Source organism: Acipenser ruthenus, chromosome 49 (genome assembly GCF_902713425.1).
Source record: "Acipenser ruthenus chromosome 49, fAciRut3.2 maternal haplotype, whole genome shotgun sequence".
NCBI classification, from domain to species: domain Eukaryota; kingdom Metazoa; phylum Chordata; class Actinopteri; order Acipenseriformes; family Acipenseridae; genus Acipenser; species Acipenser ruthenus.
In genome coordinates this window covers 6,359,286-6,368,408 of record NC_081237.1, presented here as the reverse complement: position 1 = coordinate 6,368,408, position 9,123 = coordinate 6,359,286, and the positions used below count along the sequence as shown (strand labels likewise).

Below are 9,123 nucleotides of genomic sequence, written 5' to 3'. Positions count from 1 at the left end.
GCATTGGGCCACATGAAAACATGCAGAATTTGGGTGTGGCATATTATTATTATTATTATTATTATTATTATTATTATTATTATTATTATTAGCATTGCAAGTTTATTTTATATTCACAAAATAAGACTATGCACATTGTAATATTGAGCTAAAATGAGCGATTATGTGTTTAAAAATATGTGTTCATAACAAATATTTAAAATAAACAATTTGACCGTACTGTAAAGAGGATATATGTGCATGTATGATTAATGCATGACCAAAGACCGCATAATAAAATACGGCCTTTTTAATGTTCTAAAATAATACGTTTATTCTGATTTTGTATTGGGCACTGTGTTGTAACAGAAATGTAGCGGTTTCTTTAAGGGGCTGGCGTTTGGGCTGCTCTTTCTTGCTGAACAGATGACCCCCCCCCCCCCCCCCCCCCCCCGTGCAGCACTGTTTGCACAGAGCTCGTATTAAAGCGCTGCCCTGCACACTGAGGCTGGAAAGTTTGGAGACTTCTGGATACCTAACCTGCCCAGCGAAGTTCTGCACGTCCCAAGACAGTTTTACCAGTACTGAACCCACGCCTGATCCAAGGTAGGTACCGATTAACAGTGCGGATGATAAATACTAGAAATTTTTTTTTTTAATTTTTTTTTTTTTTTGGGGGGGGGGGGTCTGTTATTAAGTAAGCAAGTGCAGGTAAACAGCGAAGTTTATATGATTATACAGCTGTTTCTAAGGACTTCAGGTTTCGGAAAAGACGCTGTTTGGGACACAAATGACAAGCGTGTTTGTGTCTGATTTAAAGCGCATGCTTGGCGAGTTACCTTTGCATGTGCGACATTCGGTTTTATAACTAGACTGCAAATGTTATTTATTTCATATTGTAATAGTAACAATTGTAAACATGCTGGTCCAAAAACATATGTCTGTTTATTAGTTTAACTTAAGAATTCGGGTTCATTACGGATATGTGTGCTGTCAGAATTCTATTTCAGCAGAATACCGTGCTTATAAATCCGATCCAACCGCACACCAGACTAATGCAGATCAGTATTTGACTTCTTAATATCCTCGATGAAGGTTTTATTGAGTTAATATTAAGTGCATAATCATATGTATATATTTTTTGTACAACAGCTAATAAAAACCCCTTGTGTATGTGTAACTAAAGCCTTGTTTTTGTAACGCAGCACAATCGACTTGAAAAGCTGGAAAACATTTAGCTCATCCCCGCCAGCTCCCTCCAGTATAAAATACGTTATGGAACACTATTTTCTACTTGTACTGCTAAGAATGTATTTTTGAATAAATCTGCTGGCTCACCAATGATAGTAAATCTCTTCTGTTTTGAATGGGCGGGCTCTGAGTACTTCGTTGTCTTATGATGCATTGGCTTTGCTTGATCTCAGATCCCTAGCAATACCGAGTTTCCAATGTATTGACTTTTGCAAAGTTTCAGATCCCTGCTGTCTCTAATGTATTGCATTTTCGCTCTCCTATCAGATCTCCAATACCGAGTTCTCTGTAATATAGTGTGTCTGCTGGCTCTCAGATACCTAATACAGTTTTCAATGTACAGTATTGAATTTGCTGGCTCTCAGATCCCCAATAACGTTTTCAATGTACAGTATTGAATTTGCTAGCTCTCAGATCCCTGGTACTGACATTTTTTCTATACTGTATCACATATGCTGCTGTGATGTATTTATAAATATCACACTCCTGTGTCTTAAAATACAGTGTATTCATACACTCTTACCTTGCTACACTGCGAGTTACCAGACATTTAGCTTGCTTCTCTACACTGCACAGGGCACGGGTATCCTGCAGTAAAGTTTAATAAGGGCATGGTTGTGAACAATGCTGAACAATGCCACACACGCGATCCCTCAGAGACAGAGGCACAATGAGATGCAGTCGCCGTTTCAATACAGTGTAGCTAACACAGTTCCAGAACAGAGTTCTTGTCTTGTTTTTGATCCCTGGTGGCTGGCAGTCAATCACTGCAGGCTGAAAATGAGTTATATTTGTTCTATTATCCCCTAATGCTGAATTTTTAATGCTGTGGGAGCAGGCGGACGCTGAACAACAGATGTGAGTGAGAAGCTATAGAGAGGGCTTCTACAAAGTGTTCATTAAAATGCACTGAATGAGCTGGAAGTATCATCCTTGGTTGTAAAACAGCTGGTTTGCAGAAGGCTTATGTTGTTGTTGTTGTTGTTATTATTATTGGAAGACATGAGATCATCAGATGCAGGTCTCACATTGACCTAAATGTGTTGCCATGGGCGACCACTTTTTATTTGATTTTTTTATAGCTGTTACCACCCACTCAGAGTTGAAAGGTCACGTTGTCACATGATTTGAATGGACTGAAGAAGGCTGTTCAGTCCCCGGCACTTAGGATTCCCCAGGCAAGCCCAAAGCTGGGTAAAGAACAGTTGGACAAAAATCATGGAAGGAAAAAAAGACTCATTGCGTACCAGATTTACCCATTCTAGGTTTTAATACGAGCTTAATTATAGGTAACAAGCTCAGGTGTGTCTTATTTATGCCTAGTACAATCAGGAATGGATCAAACTGCTATGGGAGTCTTGTTGCCATCCCTGAAAATGATAATAGTTAGATATGAAAGCAACAGATTACAGAACTAGCATTTCACTGTTCATTTCCATGCAGGAGTTCAGTAAGTTCTTGCTCATTTTTTTAATGCTAAAGTAGAATCTTTTCACGTTCCTCAGTATTCCATTGAACTCCATTTGGGTGTGGTAGGGGAATTTCTCTAGTAGTGTCAAATTGTTACTAGACAGAAACTGTACTTGCATTGAAGGCCACTCGTTTGTGTATTGATCAAGTCTAGAAAAACCGAGTCCTCTAAACCGTAATGCATGATCATGTAAAGATGGTAAGCCAGAAGAAAGAAGTGATTTTGTTTATGTAGCTTTATCAGTAAGCATGCAATTCAATCTTAATTACTGTTCTGTGCTTAGCTGGATCAGCACAATGCTGCTGGATCTCGGATAGCAAACGCACTCAGTCAGTGTGTCGCTGGAAGTTGATCTGTCACGTGAACCCCTGTTGTATATTTTCACTAGTCTGTGCAATGTGCACATTCCCCCTCCTCCCTGCTACTGTGGTCTCTGCACTGTATTGAATCTGTAGATATAAAAATGAATGGAAGTTCAGGGCCAGGCTGTCAGCTTACAGCAGATGCCTTGTATTGAGCAGCCATCCCTGCTCTCTCAAGACCAGATGTCTTTATTTATTCACAATAATTGCTTTTATGATGCCACTTATGAGAAGCCATGCAAGCTGTAAATCATAGCTTATCCCTGATGCCTTCGTAGTGCTGTTGTTTAGAACAGCTCCCATATATAAAAGATAAGACTGGATACCTGCTTAATACCTTTTTTTTCCTAAATGAAAACAAAACAGCGATGCTTCAAATGAATAGTCCATTAAACAAGGATCTTTGCAGGGATGGGAATAAGACTCCTATTTCAGAGCAGGTTCACCCGTTCCAGGTTTTATTACAAGCTTGATTAGCCGCAGTGTCTTATTAAACTCCTCGTAGAACCAGGAATGGATCAAACAGCTACGCAATGGGAGTCTTATTTCCATCCCTGCTTTGGCATTCTCCTTGCCTTGGCAGTTCTGTATCATTAGCATTTGCTTCATAAAAAAATGCTTTGTGAATGCGGCCCTTTTGTGTGGCCAGTCTGTCCAGGAGTTTAGTGAAAAGGTAAAGAGATTGGGAGGGGTTCTGGGTTTGAATCCCATCTCAGCTACTGACTGGCTTCAGGGGAAACTGAAGGCACGCATTTACCGCAGTGCTTAACTTTGCAGCAAAAAAACAAAATGCTAATGTTTTACTAGCAAGAAACCACAACCGAAGAGATACAGGCTCTCTTAAACGAACCTCTGGTGTAAACTTAGCACTGGGGCAAATGCTTTCAGAGATGGAAATAAGACTCCCATTGCATAGCTGTTTGATCCATTTCTGGTTTCAGAACATATGAATATAATTCAACCTCTTTAGTCTAGAATTGAAGTTTATACAATCTTAAAGGGGACAGAGAAAATGAAACAGAGTCAAAATTTAGCACAGGAAGTATACGATTTTAGAAGGCTCTAGTTGATTTTAAAAAGTGTATTGTTTATGCAGATAGCAACAAACACACAGAATAGCTTCTTGGGTGAAGTTGTGCTGTAATAGCTAAAACCATAACCACAACAATTAAACCAAGAAACATATTATTATTAAAGTGATTCTGGCCAGACGTACTGTATGCATCAAGGAAGACTGCAATTCATTTAGTAGACCGTGTTCATTTCATTTGGATTAGAATTGACTTTTCCACACTCCTTGGCACTCCTTGCTGATAAGACAAGACTTTGACAGGCCTGACTGGGATCCTATTTTTAGGAGGCTCCTGATGTCCGGGCCTGGGAACCCCATAGCGATGAAACCAGAATTAATCAACACTTGCTTGCTGCACTATATTGAGTTCCTCTGTAATAAGCCAGGCTGGGGAGGGTCTGGAGAATGTGTGGCTGCTGCACCAGCTCATAGAAACGTTACTGTTAAACAGAAGCATTCAGAAAACATTTACCTCCAGTTAGCATAACCACATGCTCACAAAGCATAACCGCATGCTTCACCCAGAATGCAAAAAAAAAATAAAATGTATTAAAAAAAAAATAAAAGAAAGTTAGGACTTCCAGCCTGCTTTTGCTTGTTTGGCATTTCCATTTTCTAACACTAAAAATATGAACCAATAGGCACTAAAAAAGCTGAGCTGCATTTTTCCCCTCAAATTGATTTACTGACTGGTGTAAAATATTGTGCTTTCAGTACTTTACAGTGTGTCAGTATATTAACAGAGTCCTGGCAATGCCAGCTACAGCCCGTGGGCACAAAGCTTTTCTCTGAGCACACTGGCACAGAAATCGCTGACGTGCTGCAGGAGTCGTACCGATCTCTGTGATATTCATTGGCTTCGGGTACTGCTGCTCCCTGGAGGTGGGGAGAGGCAGTGGGATTTACTGTTATCTTTAAATAGAACACTGTCCGAGGGGTAAGACTGCTACACCAGCTCAGGTAGGGGTGCAATTGGGAGCCAGTGTCTAAATTGAATAGCAAAGAGATAAATATGAACCATCGTCAATGCATTATAAAACACTTTAATATAGGAAGAAGCAGGATAGCCTTCAAATACAACTGAAAATGTTAGGGGTGGAATGGGTGAAACTACAATGCAACAGGAGTCTTAATTCCATCCCTGATTTTTATTTTAGACTCCAGCCACCACACTACAAGTTAAACTTTCTTGTCCAGATCCACTTCCTGTGGGACACCGTTTTCTTCCTTATCTCCGTGTGATACCTGCAGCGCAGGAAGTAAACATCCTCACATTTAGCGACCTGCACTAGTATTGACTGATGTTATGCTTGGAAGAAGATGTCTTTTTAAAGAATGCTTTTAAAGTTTGAATACTAAATGACAGATCTGCGGAAATAACTGTGTTCAGGACTATTATCCTGAACAATTAAGACTGGGTGTCGTATCCGAGTGGATGTTGTTGCACATTAATAAACATGCTTGCTGACACGCAGCCATTGTACTTTGCTGTTTTCTTAATATCTGAAATAGCTGGGCTGGGAATTTCAGAACACAGTGCTGTGCCAGGGCCATTATTGAGGTGTCAATGTCATCATTATTGTTGTTCAGATTTAAATCAATCCCTGCACCTCCCTTCCTAGGGAAATGAGACGGAACCCAGCGGTCTGCTAGACTTTTCTCTGCTTACTGAGAACCTGGGGCTGGCTTCCAAAGGCATTTTATAGGACAAAATACATTGAAAGAACATGCAATGGGGATCTTTTTAATTATGTGGAATAGCTGAGCAGGTTTTATTTAAACGTTTTCTGGCCTGAAACCTGGGTTTGTGAAGCCGGTAGACAGCTGACAGAGAAGATATTTTTGTGAGCTAGAAGCTGACATGGCTTGCAAAACTTGGCCCCCTGAGATAAGCCTTTTGCTATGTTGGCAGAAAATATCTATACCAAAAAAAATGAAATGGATATGTACAGCAAAATAAGCATAGTCTATTAAGTAAAAATAATTAATTCAATTAATTCATTGATTTAATATATATAAAAAGTACACATTCTATTGCTGTTTATTTAATAAAATCTACTTGTGGTATGAAAAGGTCTCTGTTATTAGATTAAGAAGCGCGGAGTGGAAATAAACAGGTTGAATTTACTGCCTGAAGTGTCTCTTTCTGGGAACGGCTGCCGAGGAAGGCAGCGAGGCCCGGCCTGTTAGGTGACTGCCCAGTCTGGCTGAGTTATTACGAGAGACTCTTAATAAGAAGCTGGCAGCTTCACAGCTCTGCGCTGTATGGCGTGCAACTCGGAGCTCGTAAATCCAGTCTCGCACAACGCCTACAGCACAAAAACTTATTGATGTAGTCATTTATTTAGAACAAACACTATTTTTGTTTTTATTTATTTCTTTAAATTTTCCTTACACTCTGCTTTATACATTATGCAGCACATTTTTTTACTGGTGTCCTAATATGAGTAATTAGGTTTTGGATCATGGCACAGCTGTATTACCAAAGCCATTGACTTTACTGCAAGCGTGCGGATGCATTTCCAAGAAATTGTCACAGCAATGCAGTGAACGTCTGTTTTTTTTTGTTTTGTTTTGCTTTATTTTCAGTGTGCATCAGTGTTCGTCCGAGGAGTTCTCTCTACATTAAAAATCAAGGAACTGAAGCAGGAGTACAGCATCCCATCGGAGGATCCTCGGAGCAGCCTTCTCAATCTATCTGCAGGACGAGTGGGGATTGGGCAGGGAAGCAAGCCTGACCGCTACAGGAGATGACCGGACCTGGGGTCAGCTTCTAAACGGACTGCAAAATATACCTTCACAGTCAGGAAGTTAAAAGCACAGACCTTGAACAATCAGAACGGTCCTTACATATATGAAGTGTAAATATATGTAGTAAATGGAATAAGAAATTTCACACATGCATAGTCAATCGATACATGAATACCAAACAAACAGTCCATACAGTCTCTACACACCCAGCCAAGGAGGAGCTTGCAGCTGTAAGGCCGCTCCCTACACAGAGGCAAGCTGTATACACACAGCAGAGCGCGAGACTTCTGTAAGTTCTGCCGCCTGGCCCCCTGGACGATGAGCGATGCCCCCACCCTGGACTACGACCTCCTGTCCCCAGGGCCCTCGGACGGGGCCCCCACGGCCGGGCCCAGCCTCCCGGGGGACGCCGAGCAGAGGACCGCCTTCGCTTTCGTAGGCCTCCTGCTGGTTTTCCTGGTGGTTCTAGTGGTGCGCTGCTTTCGTGTGCTTCTGGACCCCTACAGCCGCATGCCCTCATCCTCTTGGGGCGAACGCAAGGATGGGCTGGAGAGGGGTCAGTTTGACTACGCGCTCGTGTAGCCCTTCCCCCCCCTCCCCCCTACATCCGCTCTGAAACCATATCTGCAATGCCTTGTTCTAATGCTGCGTAGCCTTCAGTTTCCTAGGTTGGCACAAGGGGGAGAAGGTGGGGTCTGTTGTACCTGCATTTCCAGGACTGGCCACCCTGCTAAATGCTTCTGAAATTTAGTCGAGTCTCCTTTTCTGTCTTGTTTTCGCACTGTCCAGTTTGAGACGCACCATATTACTAATATGCCACGTTTCCATCTAATCTGCAACCGACGTTAACATGAAGGTAAAGGGACGCCAATAAGTACCTGTTCGCAAGTTCTTTCACCTGCATTAAGTAATTCCTTGAATCAGCATTCTGCATTCTGCACTTTGTCGTTGAATACCTGCCTCTAGTGTCCATTGCACTGAATACTTATTGGATAATTTATTCATCAGAGCGAGCTGGGGAGATGTTTTAGTTGCTGGCTGTTTCCACCAAAGCAGTTAGAATTGGGACTTGAGTGGCATGGATCTCTGATCTCTCCTTTCTAATGGAAACGTGGCATTGGAGTCCCATTTCACCAGTTTATAACTAGGGCTCTTTGTTTTTGGTTTTTATTTTTAGTCCCTTTTTAAGTTAAATTGAGCCGACTCGGTTTCTTAATTCAACTCTTGGAAAAGCGCTGATTGTGAATCAAGGTCTCACTTGTTTTTTCTCCCATAACTTGAACGAGACTCATAATTACGATTAAATTCAATCTTTTTTTTTTTTTTTTTTGCATTATCAATGAAGCGAACTTGGTGCCCAATCAACGATTTTCCAAGAGTTTACTTGAACAGAGTCAGCTCAAAAAAAAGGGACATCACGTGATCAAAAATAAAAACCAAAAAACAAAGAGCCCTAAGTATCAGATACTTGCATTGCAGGAAATGCAGGGGCTAGAAATATGGTTTGAAATGCAGACAGTTTATTCTGTTAAGCAACGTGGCTCAGTGGTTAGAGCTGATTGCTGGGAGCTTGTGGATTCTGTTTCCAAGCTCTTTTCCAAGCTTTTGGACCCCTCTAGGGCCCTCTGAGTGTGTGGGGCCCCTGTGCAGTTGCCCTGGTTGCACGGACTATTCCTCCGCTGCAGCAGAGTATACTAATTATAAATCATAATGGGAAGGAAAATTGCATAGAATTGAATTGGGACATGGAATGGCATGCCTTAGGTGACCCTGATGGCTATTGTAACACTGTGAGTTTCCCTACTGTACAGCTTGATCAGACGTGTGTGTGTATGTAATTATATATATATATATATATATATATATATATATATACACTATATAATAAAATGTCTGTTTTTTGTCTCTGTAATGGAAAGCCATATGTTGAGAACCTTTTTTGTATAGGTGTTGTCTTCTGTCTGATGAACTTTACACTGACTTGAAGCCTATTTGAGGAGACGTTTGTTCTTGTGGGGGTGGGGGTGGGGAGATTTGTAAGTAGTATTTTTTTTACTCTGCCTTTTGTTAAGTTGGTTCAATACTATGAAATAAAGGGAAACTATATTTCTTCATCACCAACTGCCTGGGTTTCTAGTTCATGCTGTCCTGCTTGCATTGCTTTAAAATATCATTCTGAAAGAAGGCGGACCGTCGCTTTAAAATCCGGCTTTTTTATGAACAGCAGCAACATTATC

At 41.1% G+C, this 9,123-nt stretch overlaps 1 protein-coding gene across 1 annotated transcript; it reads left to right on the top strand.

The window, feature by feature from the left end:
* The first annotated feature begins 429 nt into the window (after positions 1-429).
* On the top strand, positions 430-8,210 carry LOC117428989 (cortexin-1-like). The gene is made up of 2 exons (XM_034048071.3): positions 430-585; positions 6,725-8,210. The coding sequence occupies exon 2, from the start codon at positions 7,205-7,207 to the stop codon at positions 7,466-7,468; it is 264 nt and encodes an 87-aa protein (XP_033903962.1). The 5' UTR covers positions 430-585; positions 6,725-7,204; the 3' UTR covers positions 7,469-8,210.
* Positions 8,211-9,123: the final 913 nt, after the last annotated feature.